This window comes from Cololabis saira, chromosome 15 (assembly GCF_033807715.1).
Source record: "Cololabis saira isolate AMF1-May2022 chromosome 15, fColSai1.1, whole genome shotgun sequence".
Lineage (NCBI taxonomy): Eukaryota > Metazoa > Chordata > Actinopteri > Beloniformes > Belonidae > Cololabis > Cololabis saira.
This window is the reverse complement of record NC_084601.1, coordinates 21,025,434-21,053,229: the sequence shown is the minus strand read 5'-3', so window position 1 is coordinate 21,053,229 and position 27,796 is coordinate 21,025,434. Positions and strand designations below refer to the sequence as shown.

General features: G+C 41.1%; 2 protein-coding genes across 2 annotated transcripts; both read left to right on the top strand.

Moving 5' to 3' along the window:
- The first annotated feature begins 2,523 nt into the window (after positions 1-2,523).
- Positions 2,524-7,489, top strand: LOC133460492 (interferon-induced protein with tetratricopeptide repeats 1-like). Its single transcript, XM_061741071.1, has 2 exons — positions 2,524-2,628; positions 5,693-7,489. Exons 1-2 carry the CDS (start codon positions 2,624-2,626, stop codon positions 7,014-7,016), a joined length of 1,329 nt encoding a protein of 442 aa, XP_061597055.1. The 5' UTR covers positions 2,524-2,623; the 3' UTR covers positions 7,017-7,489.
- A 2,759-nt stretch (positions 7,490-10,248) lies between these two features.
- On the top strand, positions 10,249-26,392 carry LOC133460799 (transmembrane protein 54-like). Its single transcript, XM_061741567.1, has 6 exons — positions 10,249-10,344; positions 17,085-17,259; positions 18,191-18,387; positions 20,606-20,665; positions 24,235-24,426; positions 26,213-26,392. The coding sequence occupies exons 1-6, from the start codon at positions 10,249-10,251 to the stop codon at positions 26,390-26,392; spliced, it is 900 nt and encodes a 299-aa protein (XP_061597551.1).
- Positions 26,393-27,796: the final 1,404 nt, after the last annotated feature.

The following is a 27,796-nucleotide window of genomic DNA, read 5'->3' as shown; positions in this document are numbered from 1 at the left end:
TTAATCCTACCCCCATTCACTAATCATTTATCCCGTATTTATAAATACTCACACACTGTACTCACACTGCTAAATAACAGTATTATTATTATTATTATTATTATTATTATTATTATTATTATTATTATTATTATTATCTATTGTTGTTATTATCATTTCAATAAAATTGTATGTTTATAAGTGATTTTATGACTTTCTTCCTCTTATTCCATTGTTATAAACTCAAATAGTAAGATCCTTTAGAATTTATACAAGGTATAAATCCCATATTGGACATAGTTTAGGGAAGAAAATGTGTAGAATGAACCTTTTATTTCTACCATCTCATTTGTTTTACTCTTAAATAAACGTTCTCGTTATGGGTAACTCTTATGAAGGATTTTTTGTGCCAAAATTAAATAAATAAATACATCATTAATTAATTAAAATGGGAATGAAATATATCATTAATTAATTAAATGTCATTAATTAATGAAAATTAGAATGAAATATGTCATTAATTAATTAAAATGCATTTAAAAACTGCATTTAATTAATTAATGACACATTTAATTAATGATTTTGTGTTGCTGAATCATGAAATGTAAATGTAAAACTGTCAGTTTCACTCGTCAAACTCAGTGGGCGGATTCCAAACACCTCATTGGTTGCCCTGCACATCAAGTCAAGGCTAATCGAATCCACATAATGGATTGTTGCAGGGCTTGTGAACCATACATCCATGTTGTGAACATATTACGATACACTAGGTGGCGCTATTCACCTCTGCGTTGGTTTGGATACTCTACTCCAAAATTTTTAACTCTACTCCAAAATTTTTACTCTATTCCAAAATGTTTACTCTACTCCAAAATGTTATCGCAACCACTGAAACCTCGGTCCTCTAACCACAAATGTTGAAACAGCAAGGTGTACAAAATGTCAAAATCCTGCCCAGAGCTGCTGAGAGAAGCAGCGAGTTTAATTGAAGAAGCTCTGAGCAGAACTCCTCCTCCGGCTCCAGCGGCTCCGTCACAGCAGATACCTGCTGCTGCATCACGCAACTCTCTACAACACGCAACTCACAGCTGTCATGTTTAGAAAGGCTCCTCTTCTACCTCCAGTTTCAGACCAAAGCAGTGGATTCCACTAGATTTGCGTTAGCTCCGCCCACTGAGTTTGACGAGGGAAACTGACAGTTTTACATTTACATTTCATGATTCAGCAACACAAAATCATTAATTAAATGTGTCATTAATTAATTAAATGCAGTTTTACATTTCAGAATTCACACGCAACACGAAATCATTAATTAAATGTGTCATTAATTAATTAAATGCTGAAATAATAAATATATATTTTTTACTTAAAATGAATTGTATTTTAATTAATTAATGACATATTTCATTATAATTTTAATTAATTAATGACACATTTAATTAATTAATGATATATTTAATTCCCATTTTAATTAATGAATGATGTATTTATTTATTTAATTTTGGCACAAAAAATCCTCCATAATCTCTGGGCTCGAACTCGCGAACTCCCGCTTGAGTCGGCTTTCTTTTCGTGCAGTTCCCGTTCTCGATCTTGCGATGTCGCGGGTGATTTTGATCATTTCTGGATGAGTTACATCGACTAATGCGCGATGTCCTCAGCGCACAGTTGCTACCGGTAGTCTGCCTTTGACCATTATTTTAAAGGGCAACAATGATATTTTATAGTTAAAAAATTATAATGTAATGCCTTATTTCAATGCAATAGAGAGCTTTTGAGCATGGTATCATTAAAATAGGGTGGCAACAGATCCGCCCTTGCTCGCTTTTATGATCTGAATGTTTTCAGCAAATCAGAAGTCTCCTGTAAGGTTTGATTGGTCGTTTCTTTCCTCTGGATCACAGATAGAGACTCTCCTCTCCGTGGGCTCGTACACGCTTTTAAAGGCGCGGCACCGAGCCGAGCAACGTCACGTCAGACCAATTTAAATTTCACTTCCATTTCACACTTTTCCATTTCCCAAATGAAAACTTAAATCCTGCTCAACAACTCAGAGTTAGGTTTCACGTTAACCGGACACGACCAAGCCTTTGCGTAATAAATAATGAACTGTGTTTTACCGTTTTACTGTAATCTAGCGGAGATAAAAACAGACGCATCTCGGAGACCAATATACTTTCAGTCCTTGGAAAAACTGCTGAGACTTCCACCAAGCAGCAAGATTGAGGCAGACAATGATGCAAACGAACAAACCAAATAAAAGAGCAAACTAACATACAGATCTTTATACAAAGTAATCATGACGGAAATATACTAATCAGATTTGTACAGATTTGTCAAATCAAATTATTCAGTTAATCAATGATGGTGGACCATAATCATCATCATTAATGATGATGATTATGGTCCCTGGCTTGGGCGTGCCTGGTTATCGTGAAACTTAACTCTGAGTTGTTGATCTGGATTTAAGTTTTCATTTCTGGGAAGTGAAAGTTAAGTTGGTCTGACGTGACTCAGCTCGGTGCTCGCCTTTAAAAGCGTGTACGAGCCCACGGAGAGGAGAGTCTCCATCTGTGATCCAGAGGAAAGAAACGACCAATCAAACCTTACAGGAGACTTCTGATTTGCTGAAAACATTCACATCATGAGGCGAGTATCCGGATTTTCTCCGCTCTGAACCCTTTTCTCATCTTCTTGTTCCTCTTCTCTTTTATTATATATTTAATCGTGTGTGCTTTATATTTTCATTGTTCATATGCTCCTATTTCCTTCTTGCTCATTTCTTGTCTCCTCCCTTCTTCTGTCCCTATTCCCTCCCTCCTGATCTCCTTCTTGTCTCAGCCATTATCTTAAAAATAATCCGATATTTTTAAATTCCCCTTAAATTCGCCCTCTTGTTTCAAAACATTTTTTTCCAGTTAAATACTGGTTTTAAATTCTTTATATCTTGATTTGATCATTAGACGTTACTGGATCAGTTTTGCTGCCTGTTTACAGGCGGGACAGGTGAGCATCCACACGTTTACCACTTTTACCTGTCCAGATGGATCCAGACAGGGGCGTCAATTGGGTATGGCAAGGTATGGCAGCCGCCACACCTTGGCTTCATGGGTTAAATGTAAATGTTTGTTTTTTCAAATACATTTATGTAATTACTCTGTGTCTCTTTGTATTGATTATTCTATTACTTAATACATATAGAATAACTACAAATGCAAATCAGAACAACATGATCGATTTCACTAGTTATTATACACTGCAAAAACTCAAAAGTAAAAAAAAATCTCATTACATTTAAGACAAGACACAAAAACAACCATTTTCACCTGTTTCAAGTAGATTTTCACTTAAAATAAGTAGAAAAATCTGCCAGTGGAAAAAGATTGTTTTGCTTGTAATGAGAAGATAAATCTTGTTCCACTGGCAGATTTTTCTACTTATTTCAAGTGAAAATTTACTTGAAACAAGTGAACATGGTCAAATAACAAGTTATTTTTCTGGTAATGACTCTTGTTTTAAGTGTAATGAGATTTTTTGACTAAAAATTAGACATTTTAACTAGAAATAAGACAAATATTCCTGGCAAGATTTTGAGTTTTTGCAGTGAGCGAGACTGCATTTGAAAAAGTTCCAATTTTCTTAACCACACGGATAAGCTACATAGCAGACTTCTGTGATGAGTATTTGCTGGACGTGTTGATTGATACTCTAGTTAAGTTCTGTGACTCGTAACCTTGCCATACCTTAGCTTCCACTGAATTGACGCCACTGGATCCAGAGGTGGAGTAGGCCTATGGCCAGCTAAAAGGGTAACAAAACCCAATATTATGTAAGGAAACAGAGTTTAAAATACCAAATGATGATGAAAAAAGCATTTGTGAACAGCAAAAATAACATTGCCGTGTAAACCTGTGCTACCTGTCAGGTAACAAATTATTTGCGTCACTGAAAGATCCTTATTTGCAGCGTTTAATGAGCACGTGTAAAAACCGCCGAGGCCTATTAAAACACCATGAAAAAAAAAGTTTTATTCAACTACAACACATGTAAAACACAGTATTTTATTAAAGCAGGATTATATCTGAGCGGACAGTGAAGAATAAGAGCCGACCAACTCATCCATCGATAGGACCCGCCCCTTAAACCCAGATGAGCCAATTTCAATTTCAATTTACTTTATTTGTTGAACAGGGACGGTACATATTCATAGACACAAGTGTAAATATGCATGGTTGTAGCCAGAGGCTAATTTCCACCATTTGTCCCTGCGGCAAATTAATGCCAGACACAGAATCGGACACCAGCAGACAAAGGAGACGATATGACATTCATACCAACAAAAACACAACATTAAAAGATACGACTGAGCTAGATAAAAATCATTAAACAATAAAACATGTTACACTTGATAGACCAATAATTAAGTGACCGTAAAGTTAAAGTGCTAAAGTGCAAGAGTTTGTAGATTACACATCGCCCAAAGTGCATTATTAACACTATGATGTTATTATGCAGTAAAGTGACAAGGTGACAAATTCATCTTTACCGAGGGTCATGGTTACAGTCCTGTTTACTTAATAGCCATTTCTTTAAGCTGTTCTTGAATGTGGCAAATGGCTGCTGAGTATCAGTTCCACAGGGATCAGAAGTTAGATCTGAACTCCTGTCTTTCCAGATGAAACTAATCAAAGTAAATGAATGTAATCCTCCCCTGTGGTGCATGAACAGTGTAGATCCTGGATGCTGCCATCTGTTGTCATGACGACAGGAAACCCTCCCCTACAAACATGCAGTTGCCATTGTACATCTGTAAACAGCACTGGTGGTGCTCTGGTCAGCTCCAGAGGTGTCAAAAGTATTCACATTCATTACTCAGGTAGAAGTATAGATACTAGAGTTTAAAAATACTCCTGTAGAAGTTGAAGTATCATCTCAAGTTTTTTACTCGAGTAAAAGTATAAAGGTACTGGTTTCAAAACTACTTAAAGTATAAAAGTAAAAGTAATGTAAGGGGGAAAAAAGCCATTAAGGACAAAAGCCATTGAAAATGAATGCATCTTAGTATAATGCAAATATATTAAAGAACCATATATGTGTACTATTGAGCATTAACATGTGTTTCAGAGAGCAGGAGATATGATGACTAGTTGCCTATAAGTATTGTAATGGTGCAAAAAGTCAAACTTCAGAGGCATGTTATAATTTATCCTAACCTTTATTGGAATGTACATCCAAGTTTAGTTGCAGGAATCTGAGGGCAAAGGATGTAAGAACAAAACTGGACAAGAACATCTGTGCCACAACCACAACCAAATTCACTCTATCCGGATGGAGCAATTTAACTGGATAGTTTTTTTTTTTAAAGGCCGAAATGAAATAGAGTAACGAGGCTGTTTTTAAAATGTAAGGAGTAAAAAGTACAGATAATTGTGTGAAAATGTAAAGAGTAAAAGTAAAAAGTTGTCTGAAAAATAATTATTCCAGTGAAGTATAGATAACCAAAATTTCTACTTAAGTAAGGTAACAAAGTATTTGTACTTTGTTACTTGACACCTCTGGTCAGCTCCCACCCTTGCATTCATCCATCCTTGCTTCATTGTTTCCTCCATCCTTCCTTAGTCCCTACCTTGCTTCTTTTTGAAGCTCCTTACTTCATTTTTCGTTCGAGGTTTTACATCAGATTGTGTGACATTTTTAAATGTCTTCCCCTCAGTGCTGCTCAGAGCCCGTCCACGTTGGAGTCCAGACTGAAGGGCCTGGAGTGCCACTTCACCTGGGACCTGGATTCCAGCCCTTCCAGACTGATCCGTAGCAGGGACGAGCTGGAAGACATCGGCACCGACGAGGGAAATCTCTGGCTGGGTCATGTTTACAACCTGCAGGGTTTCATCTGCTATAAGCTTGGTGATGAAGAAAAGGCCCGGCGTTTCCTCAGCCAGGCCACTGAAGCCTTCCGACGGCTGAAGAACACGGATGAAGGTCCCTGGTTGGTGGTGAATTTCGGGAATCTGGCCTGGCTGCACCACCTTCTGGGAGAAGACAAACAGAGTCAGGATTACCTGTCAAAGGTTGACGCCCTGCTGAGGGAACACCCGTCTCCATCCCAGGATGAGCTCCACCCGGAGATCTGCGCAGAGAAGGCCTGGACCCTGATGAAGTTTGACAAAGACCAGAAGCAGCTGGCTGCAGATTACTTCCAGAAGGCAATCGAGATGCAGCCGGACATGGTGCACTGGCGGACCAGCCGTGTGATTGGGAGGGTGCGCGCTCAGAAGCACAGTGACACAGACCTGGATCAGGACATCTGGGAGGAGATGGGAGAGGCCAGAGAGCAGGATCCAGATGACTCGTACCTCGCTGCCGTGGAGCTGCTCATAAAAGCAAAGAAAGGAGAGAAAGTCAAGGATGAAGCTCATGAGCTGGAGGAAAAGATTATACTGAATCCTGTCAGCAGTTACAGCGGGATCAAGGTCCTGCTCAGGGTGTACAGACAGCTGGACGACATCGACCAAGCCATCAATTTGGCAGAGAAGGTCCTAAAGGATCATCCTGATAATCGATACCTGAAGAGGTGCGCCGCACTCTGCTACAAATGGAGAATCATTTTCTTCAGGGACGGCCGTCCAAACCCATCTAGAAGCATGATGGAACGAGCCATCAGCCTGTATGAAGAGATGATTCCTCTTTACCCCGATTCTGCCCTCAGGAAGAAGCTTGACCTCGCAAACATACATGCAAAAGCAAGCGGGGGCCTACAGAAGGCAGATCGTATTTACCAGGAGCTGCTGAGGCGGGACCTGGAACCTGCAGACAAGCAGATGGTCTACAACAGCTACGCCAAATACTTAAACTTCGAGCGGCGAGACTGGGACAGGTCAATCACCTACCACATGAAGACAGCAGAGATCCGTCTGGAGTCCCACGCCAAGCAGAACAGCATCCGAGCGCTGAAGAAGATCAGCGAGCGAGGCAGGAACAACAGGTGTAGAGAAATCCAGATGTTCCTGGAAACACTGCCGGAGGACCAGCCGGAGTGAGCGTTCAACAACAGCTGGACAACAAAGTGTATTCCTCATAACTGTAAATACTCGTTAACAGCTGAGTTTAACTGATGTTTAGATGAGAGAAAAGAGATTTGGCTTTTTAATTCACCTGCTACCAGAAAATGTACGTTACTGCATAAATGTATGTTTCAGTGTGATGTAATCATGTTTGTATAAACTCACAAGTCACAGCTTGTTTCTTTGATAATTTTATTGCACCTGGGAACCAGTGGGGGGGGATTGGTCCCAGTCAAGGCTCCAACTAAGGGAGGGCCAAGTCTAAACCACGGTTCCTTTCCATCAATTTAGCCAATTTTATTGTAACCATATATCTAAATATTTGTATTTTTGTCAGTAGAAAACTATTGTGCACAGTCTTCCTATGATCTTTCCCGGGAGGTTCTCTGCTGAACAGAAAGTCCTTGTGTAAGTTTGCTTTGAATCTCCAATAAGAAAAACTGAGAGAAGTTGTCTGTCTTTATTTCTAGCGTCTTCGGTCTCATATCAAGGGCACTCAGGTTTAAGATGTAATTTTATTTATTTAAGCTTCTTCTCAACTTTACCCTCTTTGTGATGACTATTGCTACTCAAAAGTCCTTCAGGGATTGCTTTTCTGGGACATAAAAGTTTGGGTGAACTCGCGTGAACTCAAAAACATATGACTTCTGCCACATTTTAACAGCGTTTATTCCAGTATAAACTCCAAAGAACCCCTGAATTCCAACCTCCACCCTCACAAACTCACTTACCGTAAGTCAGCATCTACGCAGACTTTTGGAAAGGGAATTACCCACAGTTCAGGGAGGGAGCTCCTGAAGCTCTGGCCTGCAAACTTGCACAGAAGAGAAAAAAAAGGGCAGACAATCACAACAAACTACCAGAAAAATTGACAAAAATTATGGCTATGAGATACTTATAATTAATAAAAAATGGAAGAGGAGAAGAGAAAAAGGGTGATGGGCACCGCTCAGTGGATCATGTCGGTGTCCCCCTGCAGTGTAGCTCTATAGCAGCATATCTAGGATGAAGCTGCTCTAGTCTGGTCCTGCAGCTGCAGCTATAACTACTGGCCCTAACACACTAGAGTTACACTAACTACAGGTTTTAGTAAACACTAACTAGAGATTTACTAAACACTAACTAGAGGTTTTACTAAACAGAAACGTTTTAAGTTTGGTTTTAAAGGTGGAGGTGGTGTCATTCGGTGAAATCATCAATGTACGGTAGATAAGGGCAATGATATTCTATTACAGGTGTAGTTTAAATCCTGCAAAGTGTGGTTTTACTTTGCTGGAAGTCGTGGAGGTATTTTTCTTTACTGAAGAAAAAACAAAGACAGATTTTAATGGGGTCTGTTTAGACGTTGAAGTCCAGAATGGACTAAGCTATTAAATATATTCAGCCTGCATCTGCATTTGCAAGGCGGTGGCTGCAGCTTTGTGTAAAAGCTGGACGCTCCAGTGTGTGGGAAGTGTCCTCAAGGGTATTGTCCATCAAGTAGCCTCTTGCTCTCAGTGCCAGTACACATATGTACCTAAAATCACATAACCCCAACCCCCTTTTTCTGTGTCTCTGTCTTCTTAGAGTCAGTATCAGCTGAGAAATTCAATACACCTACATTTAATTGAACAGCTGTGCACAGACAAGTGCAGACAACGTCAGGGCATATTACCCAGTCTGTGATGTAATCCCCTGGGAATTCATGATTCTAGCTGCAGTGGTTATATTAATTCTCTCACAATGTTGTCCACTGCAGCAGCAGCATAGTAGACTATCACTTTTATTGATGAGAACCGGCACTCGGACAGCATGATGAAGAATGATGCTGCTGTAATATTTCTGTGCTACCAAACACATTAAAGCGACTGTGTTTTCTGAGTGTAATAGTTTTTTTTTTTCAAATGAGCAGAAAAACTGACACAGGAGAGTGTGCACTGAAGAAAAATACTGGTTTTGATGCTCAAATGAACACATTCACCTATGACCATGTTTACATGCACATCAGTAATCTGATTTCATTCTAAATAAGGCGTTTACATGAGACGCTTTGAGAGGATTATTATCATATTCTGTTTTTACACGTTGAAGATCATTTTTCATAACATGGCTTGTCCCCGATGTCCCTATGACTTTGGTCAGGCGTTTCCTCCGCAATTTAACGTAACAACACCAGACAGACATAAGTTTGTCAGTTTAATGACAACGTATACAGTGAAGATTTGTTCCTGGTCTCGTAAAAAACTTCAAGTGCAGCTTCTTATCTATGATACGCTATATACTGGGATTCTGGCAGCGGCGGCTATAACTGTTTGTAATTCTCAGACATTTCTAAGCTGCTCTCTTAAGTAGGCCATTTGGTGTCCCGAGATGCAGCGGAAACTCCAGCTGGATGTGATATTACAGTCAATGAGAACAGAGCGTCCAGGCTCTTTCTCACCGACGGATATAACGACACAAAGTACCTGACGAATGGTGCACAATAAAACTTTTGGGGTGTTTGATGAAGGGGTTAAATAAAGCTACATAAAGCTTCATATATATATATATATATATATATATATATATATATATATATATAGACATATACAGTACATGTTGTATAAACATTGGGATGGAAGAATGTTTAGTCAGGCTACTTCAGTCAAGGTTGGATGAACAATGCCACCAAGTGGTCAGAGTTGACTTAAATAGTGCAAGTGAAAACCCCAAGTAGTAAAGAAACTATTGTTTCACTTGAATAAAGCTTTATTTGGATAAAGTTTGCCATTTACTGTATATAGTATCTTCTTACTTTACTCAGGTTAATATCAAAGTATTGGACGATGTGTTTTTCATGAACTGAATGCCGTCAAAATACTTGAGGAGAAAGCCATTATTTAGTATTTCTTTCAATAATTCACATTAAAACTTAAGTGCAATCAATGGTTCGGTGTTTGTGCAATCAGGAAGAAAAATGGATCAAAATACATTTCAAACAATACAAAATGGCTTTATGATAAGTGTATCAAAATAAATTCTAAATCCAACGTGTCTACGTCTGTCAAACTGAAATATTGTATTCTTGTATTTTCCAGATACACATGGACACATTTGTTGGTGTATGTGGTATACTCATTGCTCCTGTAGTTGAGAGTTAAATTCTTGTATTTTCCAGATATACACGGACACATTTGTGGGATAACCCGTGTCTCTGAAGACATATACAGCTGGGACTCCCCTTTGGGGCATGGATCCTTTCACCACCCTGTACCTGGATATTAAAGATGGCCAGGTTGCTGTAGCTACGCCTCCTCCAACAATGCCCCCTACTTCCATGTTCCAAGTAAAAATCTGCAAGCAGGAGAAAAACCTTCCCCTTTAGGAGGGAAGAAACCTGGAGCAGGACCTGGATCATAAGGGGGTGGGACCTTCTGCTGAATACCAGCCGGATAGAGGGAGAAAAGAGGAGAGTGACAGGAAAGAAAGGCTGAAGAAGAGAGGCAAGAGAGACATAAATACATGGCCAATATTATATATATTCATAATTATCCATTAGGGAAGAACCAGGTGTTCTTATTTTATGACTGATACAGGATGACTTGATGTACAGAGACAACTATAGAAACAGGTGTAGATAGCAGAGACTGAGGTGGTCAGAGGGGGGCACTGCAGGTCAGGATGTGACTTACAACTAGGCATTAAGCTTGAGGAAGCATTGCAACGAGAAGAAGATGAAAGGAGGAGAGAGAAGGGTGATGGGCGTTGCTCAGTGGATCATGTTGGAGTCCCCCTGCAGCGTAGCTCTATAACAGCATCTAGGATGAAGCTCTGTTTCAGACCAGCTGCTCTAGTCTGGCCCTGCAGCTGCAGCTGTGACTGTTAGTCTTCATGAATGGTGTGCAGCGCTATTTGGATCTACCTGCGATCCTTTCTGCAGGCACTGCTGAACTTCATGAGAAACTGTTGAAAACGGTGTTGCACCGGCTGCATGACCTTGGACCTTGCTGCTGTCACAGAGGACCAGCTGCACAACACCTCCCTGTGTTATGACACTGCTGACTGGCCCCAAACTGCAAAACAGAGTCAAATAGGAAACTTTTCATGAAAGTAAAATGAAGAGAAGCCAAGCGGACGTCAAGCATTGCATATTGAACATTCGAGGCAGCTTAAAAAGAAAACATTTCACATTGAAACGTCTGAGACCAGTGGTTGTTGAGCAGAAGTTGTTAAAATGCACGTTAAAAACATGTTAAAATCATCCAGTATATTTGTCCCTCTCTTACTGTTGCTAAGTTTGTATGCTGTGGCATTCACTCTTGTCGAATGCTGTTTTAGGGCAAAAGCAGATGTTTATTTAAAGTTATGTGCAAAACAGGGACTCAACCCAGCTTTTTACCCATCATCCCTCAGCTCTGCAACCTCAGCTCATACAACTTGTTCACAACACCCACCCAGGGAGCTCTACCGCTGGGTCCAGAACAGAACCAGCCTTCTTAAACAGTTTGTTCAGGTTCTTTAGGTCTCTGGTTCTGATGCTGCTCCCCAACGGATGACTGCAGATGTGACTGAACTCTCCACAACAGACTTATAAAAGATATTTAACATCTATCTGCAAACGCTGAAGGACCTAAGCTTCCTTAAGAAGTAAAGTCTGCTCTGTTTCTTATAAACAGCAACAGTGTAATATCTCCAGTCCAGTCTGTTGTCCAGATGAACATGGAGGTATTTATACTCCTCCACCACCTCCACTTCTTCTCCCTTGATGGAAAAACTATCTGACCTAATCCTGGCTCTCCTAAAATCCACAATCATCTCATTTGTCTTGTTCACATTTGAGATGAGATGATTGTTTTCACATCATGTCACAAAACGGTCCACCAGTTCTCTGTACTCAGTCTCTGGTCCATCACTGATCTCCCCCACAACTGGAGAGTAATCTGAGTATTTCTGCAGGTGACAGGAGTCCGACTGCCAAAATTGAAATGTGACAGTGAAGGTAACCCCCTCGAACCACTGGCTGTTTTCAAACGTTACACCTGGTGTTTCCTTAATTTTGTCAATTAATTATTTCTGTTATTAAAAACTGACAATTATGATTGACTTGATCTTTTTTTAGTTTTAGTTAAGTTTAGTTTATTTCGGTCATGACATCACTAAAAAAAAAAAGAATAAAAATGACAACAAGAAAACTAATAGGCTACACTGTTCAAAGAAAACATTACAAAAAATGTCCAATATACAAATACCATCTAGACCGAAAAAGGCTGAAGCAAAGCTTATTATTTGCCTACCCTCAAAAAGATTAATTAAAGTAATGAAATGAAAGCAAGAAGTAAGAGAAAAGACTGACAGACAAATTGCCTCCATGGGGATAACAAAATTTCCTCAAGGAATAAAAAAAATGTCAAATAAAGGTGCAGTCTACATGTTACCTTCATCCTTAAAAAATCAAATCAAATCACTAATTAAATAAATACCCAACTCAACATAGCAAGCATCACCACTCATTAATTTGATATAAAGAAATCATCCTTCTTTTCAATGTTTTTTTAAATAATCTTTGAGATAAGGCTCCTTGTGTACCGACTCTCCCTCATCCCTATTCCAACTCATTCCAAACTGGCCTCAATGTGACGTTGGACAAACGTCATTTAGGTGCCAAAGAATGGCCAGTGTCAGCCACAGTGAAGGAGCTGCAATCCTTTTTGGGCCTGTGCCGTTTCAAGGGATTTGCAGCCCCCTTTGCATGATGAAATGAATCCGCTTAACAGCACCTGTGGCTCAGCCAAAGCAAACTAAAGGCAAATTGCTTCATTGGAAACCGTCTGTCAAAAGGCATTTGACCTGTTCGAGGAGAAGATTACGACAGCACCTGTTTTAGATTATGCAGATTTCACTTGCCCTTTTATTTTGGAAACTGATGCGAGCGATTGGGGTTTAGGAGCTATTCTCTACCAGGAACACAATAACAGGGATTGAATATCCAAGTAAATGACTGAGAAATGCAGAGAAAAAACATGATTATTAAAGCTGCATGAAATTAGAACTACTGGCACTCAAGAGCCATTTCTGTTGACTCGGGTGTGCAGCATCGCCCAGGGCAACAGAATTGTGCAGCTGATGCAGATGCACCCGTTCACTGGGAAGTCGGAGCCTGAAGTGGATACTGAACCGTTCTGACCGCTATTTGTATTGAAATGGACAGGAGAACATTTTTCGAGCACGACATGCCCTTCGCAGGGTTTAAAATTATGTCATATCAGTCAAATCAGGGCTACAGAGAGAGGTGAAGGTCAGCCTTGTGCTCAAAAAGCATTATGCCGACTCTTCCAGACGATACAAAGGAGGAGCTGAGGGCATTTCAGAGTCACGGTGTGTAAACCAAGACCACGGAAGAGACCAAGTTACATTTATGTTTAAGCAGTGGAGTATAAACTTAGCACAAAAACTAAGGAAATGTGTGTTTAGTAGAGCATTTATTTTTGTAACAATACTTCTTGGCAATAAATCTTATACCCTTGGAAAGCCTGTTGTTTTTTCCATTTTAAATGGCGCTACATTTATAAGGAACACGCATTCGTAGGATGAGCAGAGAACAGTCCAGCCTGAAGTTTGATCCTTTTTTCCCAAACTTTATTGAAAAACTGCAGGTATACAGACATTCATTTTGTATGTAAAATAAAATCTTTCTCTGTAGATATTTACAATTGGATAATACACATATAAAAACATAAGAAAAGATAAATTAAAATAAAATAAGGCACAAAATATCTCCTTATTCTGGAGTTACTCAAAGTAAGTTTTTAAAGTACAGCAGTGTTCGTTCACTCTTATTATTTGACATTAGCTCTACAGTGTTTATATAAAAGTTTAATTCCACTGTAAATATATCAAAGTTTGGAAGGGACTTGGAGAACATCTTCTTATGAATATTAAATTTACCCATCAGAAGTATAAGATTTGTTATAAAACATATTGGTTTGTCATCACATTCAAATTTCGAGATAATATCTTTGGGTGTGATTGTAATGGATTGTCCAGTTTTATCACAGATACATTTTTCCATGTCCCTCCAAAATACCGTTGAAGTTTGATCCTTCCAACTACACAACGTTGTAACTTGGATTAAGTCAAATCAACAGGTACATCTGCAAAAGGTGTGAATCAAAGCTGCCAACTTTAACGCCATCTAGTTAGCGTCTTTACTTTCAGAATAAAAGCATCGCAGTTTTCACTAAAGTGAAGTCCTATGTGCGCGTACTTCTGTGGAGTATTTAAGACGTTACCACAACGTTGGTGAGTTTAATAATCTAAATAAAGTATACAATGTTTTTTTAAAGTAAACACACGGGGCCTTGAGTCATTGGCAGCGTTAACGTGACTTTAGTGTGTCATTATTTTGGTAAGACTGGAAGTGTCCGTCGCTGCTGCGGCGCCGTCAGCGGACACCTCCACCTGCCAGTGGTTTGGAGAGGTGACAAGACTCCCCGATCAGCTGGAAATTCTGGAACCAGATAAATATCCCTCATCAGAAACGCACTGGTGGCCTGACCGAGATGGCCGTTTCAGGTAACCAACGACTTCACACAGAGACTCTTATTCAGTCAAGTCTTTAGGCTGATTTATGGTTCCGCGTTACACCAACGCAGAGCTTACGCCGTAGGTTACGCGGCGAGGCGCACGTGTGGTGCGCGTCGCCGCGTACCTTACGGCGTAGGCTACGCCGTCGATTTAACGCAGAACCATAAATCAGGCTTTTCTCGGTGTCTGTCATTGGACACGTTCAGCCGCGCTCCTGTCAAAGTTTCGGTTTGAAGTCGACGTGTTTGATGAGGCTACGGGGATTGAAACTCTTTTTTTGTATTTTTTTTTTCTTACGGTGATTGTAACTCGTGTGGCCGCCTCACGCGTGTCTGACGTCACGAGACACATGTCTGCATGGAAGCAGCCCTTACCTGTCAAGTTTTGGATTTAAAAATAAGGGAAATGTTCCGCCACCCGCCCAACCAGGGTCCAGTATTACATTTTAAGACAGGTTTACAACAAATCTAAAATATCTATCTGTCAACCACTTACAAACTATATATGTGCTCAGAATTTGATAGGCCGACCCTGAAATTCCTGACATTCCTATGTATGTAATTCCTATAATGGAGCCTAAATGAAAACACAAAATTGAATTAAAGCACATTTATTTATATTACTACGGTATTTTCAGTTTATATACACATTGATTGTCTTCAAGTGAAACATTTACATTTTCACTCATGTGGCTCTCTGGCATTAATGACTGATGACACAGACACACGTTCCTTCCCCGTGAGAGACACTAACATCGCCCATCCTGCTCATCAGGAAAGTTAAATTCGGTATCCCATTTTTTTAGAGATATTTACAAGAAGTCTTCGCTTTTTTGGCAGAAATGCCTTCTCTCTCGTTATACCCATCCATCTCTCTGATTTGTTGTTCCGAGTTTGTTCCCGACTACCAGTTGTTTTGGATGTCCTTTGAGAAGATAAACACATTAGGCCTGCACAATGTGGATGAACCTGAGTTGGGATGAAACCAGGCACAACTCTACCAGGTGTCTGTCCTCACTAACTAGTTTAAAGGCAGTGACGGATGAGAGAACGAGAGAGTGACTGAACGAGTAAATCTTGAACAGTGTCATGAAAGTGACCTAGCCTCCACACCTACACCCTCTGATCTTAAAAAAAAAGGTCAAAGTTCCTTTGTTTCAATTTAAGATTTGAATGCAATGAAAGGAAACTAGGGAACAAGGGAGTGAGCTGACATTTGTGAGCAAAGCCAAAGCTACATGATCTCTCTCCCTGTTTCTGCAGTTAAAGGTCCTGTTGCACCTTGACGATTTACAGTTTATGCCGACTTTGGAACAATTGCTGAATACACTAGCATATGTCTAACAAGTCATGGGTAGGTCTTGCATAGGTTAAGAGCACGATGGAGCGTGCTATCGTAGGTCGTCGAAACTGGGCCTGTGTTGAAAAAAATCAATTTTCCGATTCTAAATCGATTCTCATATTAATTCCTGAAAATTCCTATGTCTAGATCGATTTTTTTTTTTTTTTTTTTTTGTTTGGTCATCATTACATTACAACTTTTGGTATTTTTTTGTTTATGCACAAAAAAGGAATGTTTTGTTGGACAAGAGAATAACTTGTGCCATGTTTTTGCCTTTAAATATGTTTAAATGTATGAAAACATTAAAGTTTTCAGTTATAATTGCATAAATTGTCTATATTTCATTACTTTATGCACTGTTTTGGGGTTACATTTGCATAAAATGCTAAAAACCGAATTCTCAAAATTTAAAAACCAAAATAGACAGAAAATGGAAAAAATTTAAATGGAATGTGAGAAAAAATAAAACCGATTTCATACGTCCTCTATTTGCTGCCCTGGATCTGTTTGATAATTTTGCAACACGATGTTTCTGAAAGCCATTATATAAGCATACTGGGAGCCATCATTGGTTGCCAATACTTGCTGTTGAATCTCAATATAATACTAGTATTAATATGTTGCATAACACAGTCATATAATTCATGCAAGAGCTCAAAAAATGGTTTTAATAACACTAACCCAAATCAATGTCGGAATCGAATCGGATCGAATCAAATCGTGATAATCGATTCTTGTCTTAAGAATTGGAATCAAATCGATTCTTGACATCTGAATCCATCCCCCGCCCTAATCAAAACATTTTCTGCACACACAAAAGCTCTTTGCTTCTGCCAACGTACGGCTCCTACGTCTCGCAAACGGGAGCTCCTCCTTCACACGTGTTACTTTAAGATGAGCGGACGTCCATCTGAGAATCGAAGGCTCCAGCAAGGCTGAGACGAGAGTACGTACTAGTTGTCCTCCAACAGCAGCATAAGCTTGACATAAGGGTGTCATGTGCCCTTTAACGGGCTGAGCTTTGCGTGTGTGAGCGTGCAATCCAGACGTGAGGCGGCGTGGATGAGAGAGTGAACGGCGTAGCTATACTCGGCTGGAGTGCGGTAAATAAAAGCGCTGCAGCTCCTCAAGCTGGACCAGTGTGCGGGTCTTCTTTACCAGCTGCTCATCCCTGGAGCAAGCTGTGGCTCCCCTGTGCTGCAGTTTGGAAGTTTGACCACCGTATGGGGGAAGTCTGTTGGCTCGGAGGAGGTGGAGGCCACAGACGATGCCCAAGACGCGTTAGAATCTGCATCATCGTTGCAAACTCCTAAACCGGAGACTTCTCAGCAGTGTCGTCAATGTTTTTGTCATTATGGTGGAGTTGATGTTGATACTGCCACTCCTGCGGTGGGTAGTGCGGCTTTGAGTGGCAGCCTTTTTATAAGCTGAGATGCATTATGGGTAATTTAGCCTATCGTCGGGCAGAAGTACTGAACGTTTGGAACACGCAAAGCCTTCGTTGTTATTAGTGAACTTCACGTTTTTGAAACACTCTATAAGTAAGTAAATAAGTAAATTTTATTAATATAGCACCTTTCACAGACACCGGAATGTCACAATCAATAATAACACAAATAAAACACTACAATAAAAAACAAGACGATACCGACAAAAGCTCCTAGAATAAAATCAACAAGGAACTATAAAGGATTTTGATACATTGTGAATATGTTATATACTGTATACGGCCAACTCATTATGAATGCGCTACATATGTACCAAACCGCCCCCCCCCAAAAAAAACAAATAACATCTGTAGTTCAGCTTTTTAGAGTAAATTTGATACGTTGGCTTATTCTGGCTAAATGGTGTCGGTGTAACAGCCTTTAGGTATTGAAATAAGGACATGAATGGTTTGGAGGTTGTGTTTTTTCAATATGCAGCGTAACTGAAGCAATCTGACAGAAAAGTATTGGACTGATCCAAAAGATTTTCTCATTATACTTTTATTGAATCTTAATTACTTATTGCTAGTTAATGTAGTTTATTGGTGCCTCAGATGACTTCTCTGGGGCTTCTAGTCCACTCTGACCTGATGCTGTGGACAGTCTCAGTTTACACAGCCGGCACTACATCTATGTGCTCAGCAGCCAATCATTAACACAGCGGCTGGGGGTTCGACCTGGCTGACATGTCTGTGGTCAATACAAAGGCAACGTGGATGACGTAACAATCCCAGAAATGATTTTTGCTACTTTGCTTCAATGACTTACCCCCCCCCCCAGGAGTGTGTTGCACCAGCCTGGAAGAGCCCGGGGCGCAGATGAAGGCGGGCCTCAGCGTGATCATTATTGGACACGTTAACTTCCTGCTGGGAGCCCTGGTGCATGGCGTGGTGCTCAGACACATCAACCTGCACAAGCAGGCCCGGGCCATGGAGTACGCCATCTCCAACGTGATAGCCCTCGCTTCAGGGATGGTGGTGAGTGCTACACATGCTTATAACGGTCCAGCAACATTTCAGAAGTGTTGAGGGTTTAGCTGGGTGTCACCTCTGCATCGCAACCATTAAAAATGGTGCTGCCAACATCTGAAATGAGCCAGAGTTGAAACGAGGACCTGCTGCGCTTTTCCACTAGTACCTACTCAGCCCGACTCGGCTCGCCTCGCTCGGTTTTGTGCTTTTCCACTAGGGGTCTAACGTGCCGAGTAGATACTTTTTATGTAACTACTCTGCTGAGGTTCTAAGCGGCTGAGTCGGCTGCATCTGACGTCATCACACTACAGGCCACCGATTGGTCGGGGGGTTGGAATCAGACGTCTGAGTCAGGAGGCAGAAATCAGCGAAAGAGCGACTTGCGGCTTCTTGTTCATTTTATTCGACCAGCAATGGCAGCGCAAAAGTCTGTTTGGTGATCCAACTCTGAGGTGCAGATGTTCATAAACCTGGTGGCTGAGGAGAGAATTAAAAAGGGATCTAGACGGGCGATGAGGAACGACCAGATCTACCAGGAGCTCTGTCACTTCAAGCATTTTTTAACTTGATATCGAACACAAGCCACAGACCCAGCAGCACATCTATCATCTCCTCCAGGTTCTACATCTTTAGTGTTGTCTTCTTTGTTTAGATCACACAATCAAATACGTCACAGCAGCTTAACTCCAACCCGCCTCCAACTAGTGGAAAAGCGCTAAAAGAGAGCTGCACCGGACTGATTTTATATTTTTTTTTTCATGTTTCTTTATTGGGTGCTCCATGTAATGCATATTACACAATAAACATTTTTTTAAAGGGTTCGACAGAATGCCCCGTTTTATATTTTACCACACACACAAAAAAAACAAGTAAAATAAATAAGGACCTAAACTTAACATAACAAACAACCTTATTTGTCCCTAATTGAATCGGATCAACAAGTCGGCTGTAGCCCCTCGGCCTCCTCCCTTATTTGCTTCTGTCATCATGTCCTCGAGCTCTGTGAGCTGGCGCCATCACTTACCCCTTTTCCACCAAACCGGTTCCAGGGCTGGTTCTGGTTCACAACTCGTTCAACTTGCGAACCAGCTGAGAACCGGTTTGTTTTTTCATAGCTCGGGTGCTAAGGGGAGCCAAATCATTACGTCACTGCAAATGTCAGTTACGTTTCTGCATTTACATTGGTTCGAAAGTTGAAGCAACAACAACGTATTTGCTCTAATACGGACCTTCTCCACGTAGCACCTCCGTGGACCATATCGCTAAAAGACAAGTTGTCTATCCAGATTAATTCTTATTTGAAAATGTCGCCGTCTTGCTGTTGCCATTGGTCTTAACAACTCCGCCCCCTCCGCTTATGTAAGCGGTTCTTTCCTCTAGCCCAGCTAAGAGTTGGTGCTACCTTGGAACCGTTTTTTCTGGCCCAGAGCCAGTTCAGCGGGAACAGAAAGCCTGGTTCTAAACTCAGCACTGGCCCAGAACCAGCCCTGGAACCGGTTTGGTGGAAAAGGGGTAACTGTTGACGTGTGACAGGGCAGATCGAGGTGATGAGCAGTTGTCACAAGAGACAACCAGAATGGTTCAACTACTTTGGGTGGTTTTTGCTAATTGTAGAGACGGGAGACTGTGACAGCTAGATGACAATTATTATTATAAATACTCCAATATTTTGTTTAATGAAACTGACTGTTATTCTTGAAGCAGCATGATTCTGCTGAACAGGCCATCGAGTTTTTTTTATACATAACCTTAAGTTCTTTTTACAAACCCATAGAAAACAATTAATTAAATGCATTTGCATCAAAACAATTATATGAATCCCTTGTGGAAACGAAAGGAGTCCGTTTCACAAAGCGGGTTATGTTGAAACTCTGAGTATGTTGAACACTGAACTCAGAAGCTCAGAGTTTTCTGCACACGCTGAGGTTAGTGAACCCCGAGTAGGAGGGTTCAGTTGAGCTAACTCATACTTTGAGTCTGTTACCGCGGTAACTGACTCTGTGAAGTTAAACTGGTCAAGAGCAGGTGTACTTCCCTTCACGAAGCTGAAACGAGTTCAGTTCCATCGATTGCATTTGTGTCTGAATGTATATCTGGGGTTCAAGTACATTTTGCAGTCAAATGCACCCTGATTTTATATTTACACACGTACTTGTGTATATGTATATGAAATCTTTTATGAATAGCATTTGTATTTAAAATCTCACCAATTGTCTGTTTGCAGGGTATCGTTGTTGGCGTTCTGTTTATTGTCCTGTCAAAAAACAAGAAGAGCCGATGCCTGGTTAGTATGACTTCAGTTTTATTTCATCATACAGAGAACAATGTTCCCTTTTTTTTCACCTATTTTTATACTTGCTATTCTTATTTTCTCATTGATGTGAAGTGTGTACCAAATCCACATTATCATTGCACTCTACCAGTCTGTCTTCAGGTCCTCACTTAGTTGCTGTCGTTTCTCTCACTATCGCTTAATCTGTTTCATGATTTTGGTTGCTTTTGTGGTGGGGCTCTGCCTGTGTGTGTGTGTGTGTGTGTGTGTGTGTGTGTGTGTGTGTGTGTGTGTGTGTGTGTGTGTGTGTGTGTGTGTGTGTGTGTGTGTGTGTGTGTGTGTGTGTGTGTGTGTGTGTGTGTGTGTGTGTGTGTGTGTGTGTGTGTGTGTGTGTGTGTGTGTGTGTGTGTGTGTGTGTTCACATAATATATATTATGTGTTATATAGATATCTTTTTTTTTTGTATAGGAATTAAATTAATTTTGATTATAATGAAATAGAGCAGTGGTTCCCAACCTTTTCCAACTCAGGGCCCAGTTTTATGTCTCAAAAATGTTCGCGGCCCACCTCCAAACTTTTTAATTCTCCCTGTTGCTAGCCAGCTATCCATCTTTATACTCCAGTTTCAGGTATCAGCATCAAACGTAAATAAGTCAAGTGCAATGCAGTCCCGCTGCAAAGTGGTCCGACCGATAACCACAAAAGTTCCTATCGTTCATTTGCTTGTCACATGTCTAATACTTGAAGGAAAACAAAACAAATTAATGAAAATAATATTTAAACATTTTTTATATCATTTTAAACATAACTGAGTTTTAAAATTTAAAACATTATTCTGTATATTTTTATATAATTATGTTCCCCCGGAGCGAGTTTAGGGGGTAGGATTTAATACGTTTTTGCTTCTTCCTACTCCTTTTCGAGCATGTTAATTATGATGGATGCATGTTTTTATTTATATTTTTGTCTTTTTTTTCCTATTTACATTTATTTATTATTGATATTATTGATTATTATTGTTTTGTTTTCACTACTGTTTCATGTTTGAAATAAAATTTCAATTCAATTTAAACAACAACAAACAGTAAAAGCAGCATTCGGCCTCAGATGTTGTGGATCCATGCCGGTAGAGCTCAAACAGCATCCGTGTTGTCCCCCCCGCCTTGAGCAGCCTTTCCTCTGTTGACTCAGTCAGCTGCCAGGCTGCTCAGACGAGACTGACGAGGCGGTCGGCTGTACGCAGGCAGCAGGCCGAGGATGACAAACCGCTGCCTGTCTTTGTCAGAGAAATCCCTGGCGAAGCAGGAAGGGTGGGGCTGACGGGCAACAATTTGACTTTTCAACCGTGTTACTTTCCTCGGGTCACCTGTCATCTGAAGGCGTGAATGAAAACACCAGATACATGCCTTTTATCACCTCTTTGCTGCCAGAGCTTCTCCACTTTTTTCCACCCCGAGGAAATCCTAATTTGACAGCTCTGTTGTCACAAAGTTGTTTTTTTTTTTTTTTTTTACACCTCAGTAAGCTTATTGGACAGTTGACTTCTGTATGCGGTTTGTCATGATGTATATGTGATCATGATAATGTGCAGAATAGTTTAGTTTAGTCTACGTTGTCATCAAAAATTAATAATGAAAATAGTCGCTAACTATTCATTGTCGACTATTGTTGGCAGAAAAAATTCAACAGAGTGAGACATTTCCGGTCTTCCTATCTCTGCTGTGAATTGAACATACGCAGCAGGTGCGGCTGAAACTCCCAAACGCCAACCCTCTTGCTTCGGCACTGACACTCATATGGAGCTAATGGCGCTTTTATACTAGTACCTACTCAGGCCGACTTGCCTTGCCTTGCCCTGCCCTCGTTTCTTTTTAGACACGCAGATGAGAAGTAGGAGGGTTGGAGCGAAGCTGCTGTGACGTATTTGATTGTGTGATCTAAACGAAGAAGACAACAACACTAAAGGTAGAACCTTGAGGAGATGATATATGTGCTTCTGGGACTGTGGTTTCGATATAAACTTAAAAAAATTAGAGTTTGTTTGTCTCGGCGCTGCTGAAAAGTCAGCTGGGAGCCGCGAGCAGCTATGAAGTGACAGAGCTCCTGGTAGATCTTGTCGTTCCTTATCGCCCGTCTAGATCCCTTTTTTAATTCTCTCCTCAGCCACCAGGTTTATGAACATCTGTACCTCAGAGTTGGATCATGAAACAGACTTTTGTGCTGCCATTGCCTGTCGAATAAAATGAACAAGAAGCCGCCGTCAGAGTCTCTCTTTCACTGATGTCACATCCTGACTCAGACGTCTGACTCCAACCCCCTGACCAATCGGTGGCCTGTAGTGTGATGACGTCAGATGCAGCCGTCTCAGTCGCTTAGAACCTCGGCAGAATAGATACAGAAAAAGTATCTACGGCACGTTAGATCCCTAGTGGAAAAGAACCAAGGCGAGTCGAGTCGGGCTGAGTAGGTACTAGTGGAAAAGCGCTATAAGATCCGCTCGACTGACGGCTAGAGGCTGGTTGCAAGAGCGAGTCGATCTCACTGCGGGCATTTTTGATTTCGCCACCACGTCAGCATCTGAAATGGTACATCCCTCTGTAAATGTCTGCCGGCAGCGCTGCAGACTTTTAAGAAAGTGGAAGAAGCGTTGACCAGAACACAGATCCAAACTCTTCTGGCTCACTTTGGCCCTGAGGCGACATCCGTCTCTCTTGTAAAGTTTATTTGTGTTCAGTTTTTGAGAAGTATAATGCAACTGATGAAGCATTGTCACAGTTTGGCCCCCCTGCAGGGACACAACGACGCCTTGCAGATTGCTCAAGCCTCATATACCCCTTAAGACATAGACATGCAGGTTCCAGTCCCTGAAGACCCCTGCCGGGACATTGTCACGCAAGGTCCGGCGTCTTGCATCCCTGCCGAGACTTCCAGCCCCCACAGAGACAAAGACCATATACGGACTTCCTGATCCCTCAAGGGTGGTCCCAAAGCTAAAGGGTCCCACCTCTGACAGGCTCTCACTGGGCTGGTTTATTCCTGTAACTTTTGTATAAAAACCCTTTGACCAAACCAATCTGTGTCGGCACACCAACTACAGACTAGATCTGTGCTGGTCATGTCCACCGCCGGCTTACTGATTAAAAACTCTCTATACCGCGAGCGGACTTCTGAACTGGTTTTTGATAAATTCCTCAATACAACTCAGCCATTTTTTTCAAACTCCACACAAGACTCAAGTCAATCTGATCAAACTCCGCCGTGCCCTATCCAGAAACAGATGCTACATTACACAGGTTTAGTGTTTATTTCTTCTTCTTTTTAAATTCCTGAGACTTCTGTCGTTCCTGCTTGTATGGACCGTGTTCAAAGGAAACATCTTGACTTGTCAGGACTCTGAAAACACCGGATGAGTAACGATGTCTGTATTTGCTGTGCACAGAAACCGTTACATAGAAGTGGAAAACGCATGCGATGACTCGACCCATTCCTTTACTGCTGTGACATTTCAAAACTTTCAAAAATCTTTTACTGTCTGTTTCCCTAGAATGATTATTCCACCTGCGTGTCTGTTTAATTCCCAGGTGTGGTCACTGTTCATACTCAGCCTGGCCTCGGCGGTCATGACAGCGGCTTCAGCCGTTGGGTTATTCGTCTCATTGGTGAGGGCCATTGTTCATGGTGGGCGGAGCCTCCTGACTCACTGCCGCTTTCCTGATGCCATCGGTTACTCGAGCGTCACCAACGAGTGTCCTTTTGACCCAACTAGGATCTATGTGAGTATATGAGTGGGTGGGGAGGTATCCATCTTCACGGAGTCAGTCATGTTTTGCTGCCGATGGCCCGGTGGCAGAAGGGATCTCTCTAGGTCGTCCTCAGACGAGCCGTCCATTGTTGTCTCCAGTCATCCCGATTCTCCATACATCTTTCCAGTTCGCTGGTACTATGGGCCCCTGTAGGGCTGGGCGATATGGACCAAAAGTCATATCTCGATATTTTCTAGCTAAATGGCGATACTCGATATATATCTCGATATTTTTTCTGTGCCTTAATTGGGGTTTCCCCCAAAGCATTATAGCATAGCATCTCTGTTAGCTTCATTTTTTTCTGAGGCAAACCCTTAAAAAAACAGTCAGTTTTAATACAAAGCCTCGTGCCAAATGTCACACAGGTACCTTTATTAACAGAGGTCTGCACAATATCAAAATGTATAAAACAAATTAAATAAAAATAAACTGCCTGCATATATAGAATAAAAATGCTTCTTGAATAAAATAAAACAAATATCCCTTTCCTGCATAACAATTAAATTAAAATACACTGTACAATTAATACAATGTAGACAGTAACAGGCAGACTTTTCCACTGAGGTTGACAGTTGTGCAAATAACAAAACATTTGTGCAAATCTCAAATAAAACATTCAAGTCAATTTGTCACAAAATAAGCTATATCAAAATCATTAAAAAAAATGTTTTTTTTAAATCGATATAAACGATATTGTCTCGTACCATATCGTGTTTGAAAATATATCGATATATATTAAAATCTCGATATATCGCCCAGCCCTAGGCCCCTGCATCCTTCTTGAGTATGTCCACATATGTTAGTGTAGGACGTCGTCTTGACCGGCGCCCGCGTGTTGGCTCCCACAGCACCAGCTTGCTGGCCTATGGTCGAGATGGCAGTTCCTGCAGATCCCTATGGTTGGGATGGCAGTTCCTGCAGATCCCTATACTCCACCGATTCCCCTTTGAAACATTGGCGTCCTTTGTGCCATTGACCAGAGTTCAAAAGATGGTCCTTTCTCTGATCTGCTTGTAACTTCAATGATATTGAGAAGCTGTTGGTACCTCCAGAGGTAACGTTACAAACTTGCGCAGGAGTAAGCAGCTAATTGAGTGATAACTGGAGCCTCAAGAGTTCATCTCTGCAGTTTGCCAACACATCCCCGTCTTTCATTGGAGCTGGTATGAGAATCAACACTTTCAAATCTGACCCCATGGCTCTTAAAAAAGGGTGGGATGGCTAGGTGTGAGGTGGGGTTGAGGCTTTCTTTTCAGCATCTTGGCATTACGACATCAAACGTGTTTAATAATTTTACTCTTTTGCAACCCGCAGTCCCGTAAGATTTGTCTAAACTTTCGCAAAATTGTCCCATTGACATCGTAAGACCTAATTCTGGATAAGAAGGAGCAGATGGGACTTGTGTCTTGGACTTCTGGCTGTAACACATCTGCATTAGTTGCTCGGGGGCAGTTAAGTGGTTAAGCGGTTACCAGCGTGTTTCATCATCTCCAAAGAAAACTTTGAACTGTAAGCTTCTTATTCTGTTTGTAGTTTGCAACTAAGTGGACGCAACAACAAAAGAACACAATGCTGATCTCTCCTGTGCAGTTTCTTATTTCTGCTGTCTTCCCGTCTGAGAATAAAGGCGATTCTCTCAGATGTTATTATCCAGCCGGTACACCAACTGATGTCGTGTAGTTGCAACTTGCTGTTGTTTAAGATTACACTCTCCCAGGTCTGGTGTTTTCTACCCACTTCCCTTTTCTCCATCTAGAGTACCACTCTGATCCTTTGGGTGCCCTTGATCGTGACGTGCGTCATTCAGCTGGTGTTTTCTGCCCGTTGCTTCGCTGCCTGCGTGTCCTTCCTGGGGCTGCCTTGTTGTCCGACACAGAGAAGCGTGGGACACCAAACCAGAGCAGTGAGTCTTCAAACACATGTTGTGCTGTTTTAGAAATGATGGTGAGATGGTGCATTATTATTGCTGTGAGGCAGCATTTACATACAGTAGTACCCTCTTTTAATCCCTGTGAAAACACAAAGATCTTTAATTTTCTTCTGTTAGGCAAATACAGCCTCAGAAAAACAACAACAAATAAGTTTTTCCACTGTGCCTTTATTTATTTGTTTATTTATTTATTCATTTTTGAGAAAAATGAGGCAAACATACCTCAACTTATAGCTATGATACAATATGTTTGTAATCATATTAAATAAAAAACAAGAAAACAACTCTACTTGTTGCTAATATGATAGGCAGTGTTCCTTAGTTGATAAGTTACCTGCAGTATTATTAGCCAAGGACATGCTAACGCTGCTGCTGCTGGGTTGAGAATTACTGACGTTGGTCGGAGTGGATCGGAAACGCAACATTAATTGATTGTTATTCCGTGCTGTGTCCGCAAATGTTTTTGCAGTTGGTATATTTCCTCCCTTTGACGAAATATTCACTTGGGAAGTATTGCAAGTTGCCCTGTTATCGTCTTTTTTACTGAAATGTAATCAGACTTTCGAGCGTTTGAATCGCCTGGGCGCCATGCTTACTATTGACTGCTGGCTTGATGATGTCATTCGTGCCCACTGGAATCGAAAAGGGAATCGCAAATTCAGCAAACGATTCCTAAGATTTGGAACACCGGGAACCGATTTTGAATAAGAGCCGGTTCTCGATAGGACCCGACCAGCCTGTAAACCCACCAGATGTCAGACCGTCAGTCTAGAACATTACCAAACATGCTGTTTTCCCCATGTGTGCTGTATGATAATGATGGTTGCACGCACCAATGTAATAACATTGTTTTTTGGATGACCAAAATAAACAAAAAAGAAAGAAGAAAGAAACATGCTGTTGAAATCATCACGTGTGCATCAGAAAGATGGGTAGAAATTTAAATATTTAACTGAAAAGGTTTGGCCCCTTCGGAAGAGTGTTACGCGGTAGGGATGTGTTTTTAAATGGGATAGTTATGCACATTAAGATTGGGCTTTGCTGGAAAATGTAGACAGTAAAAACGGATCAAGCCAGGTGCATCTGTAACCCAACCTGGAGAATACTCTGGTATGCAGAGAAGGTGATGGGCGGGTCGATGACTCACCCCTCCTCCAACATGCTTTGCAGTTGAGATGAGTTATTTTTTTCTGGTGAAATATTGCGTATGTTTTTTGGCACATTTTAGTTGGCAAAGAATTGTAGCCTCATCCGTCCGTAGGACATTGTTGCAGGAGTTTTCCCCTTCCCGACCCATTTCCCACTGATCTTAAATCTTATAAGATTATCCTATCAGTCCTGTGGTCTGAGATGTGTTAAGAGTGAATCAGCTGGAGACCGCAGGTGAAGGTTGGAGCGTAGACAGGTGAG

Excerpts from the sequence above, each read along its gene's own strand:
- LOC133460799 (XM_061741567.1), top strand. The coding sequence starts at position 10,249 with ATGGATCCTTTCACCACCCTGTACCTGGATATTAAAGATGGCCAGGTT. Across the intron at positions 17,260-18,190 it reads GGAGACTTCTCAGCAGTGTC|GAGTGTGTTGCACCAGCCTG; the intron begins GTCAATGTTTTT and ends CCCCCCCCCCAG. Across the intron at positions 20,666-24,234 it reads ACAAGAAGAGCCGATGCCTG|GTGTGGTCACTGTTCATACT; the intron begins GTTAGTATGACT and ends TTTAATTCCCAG.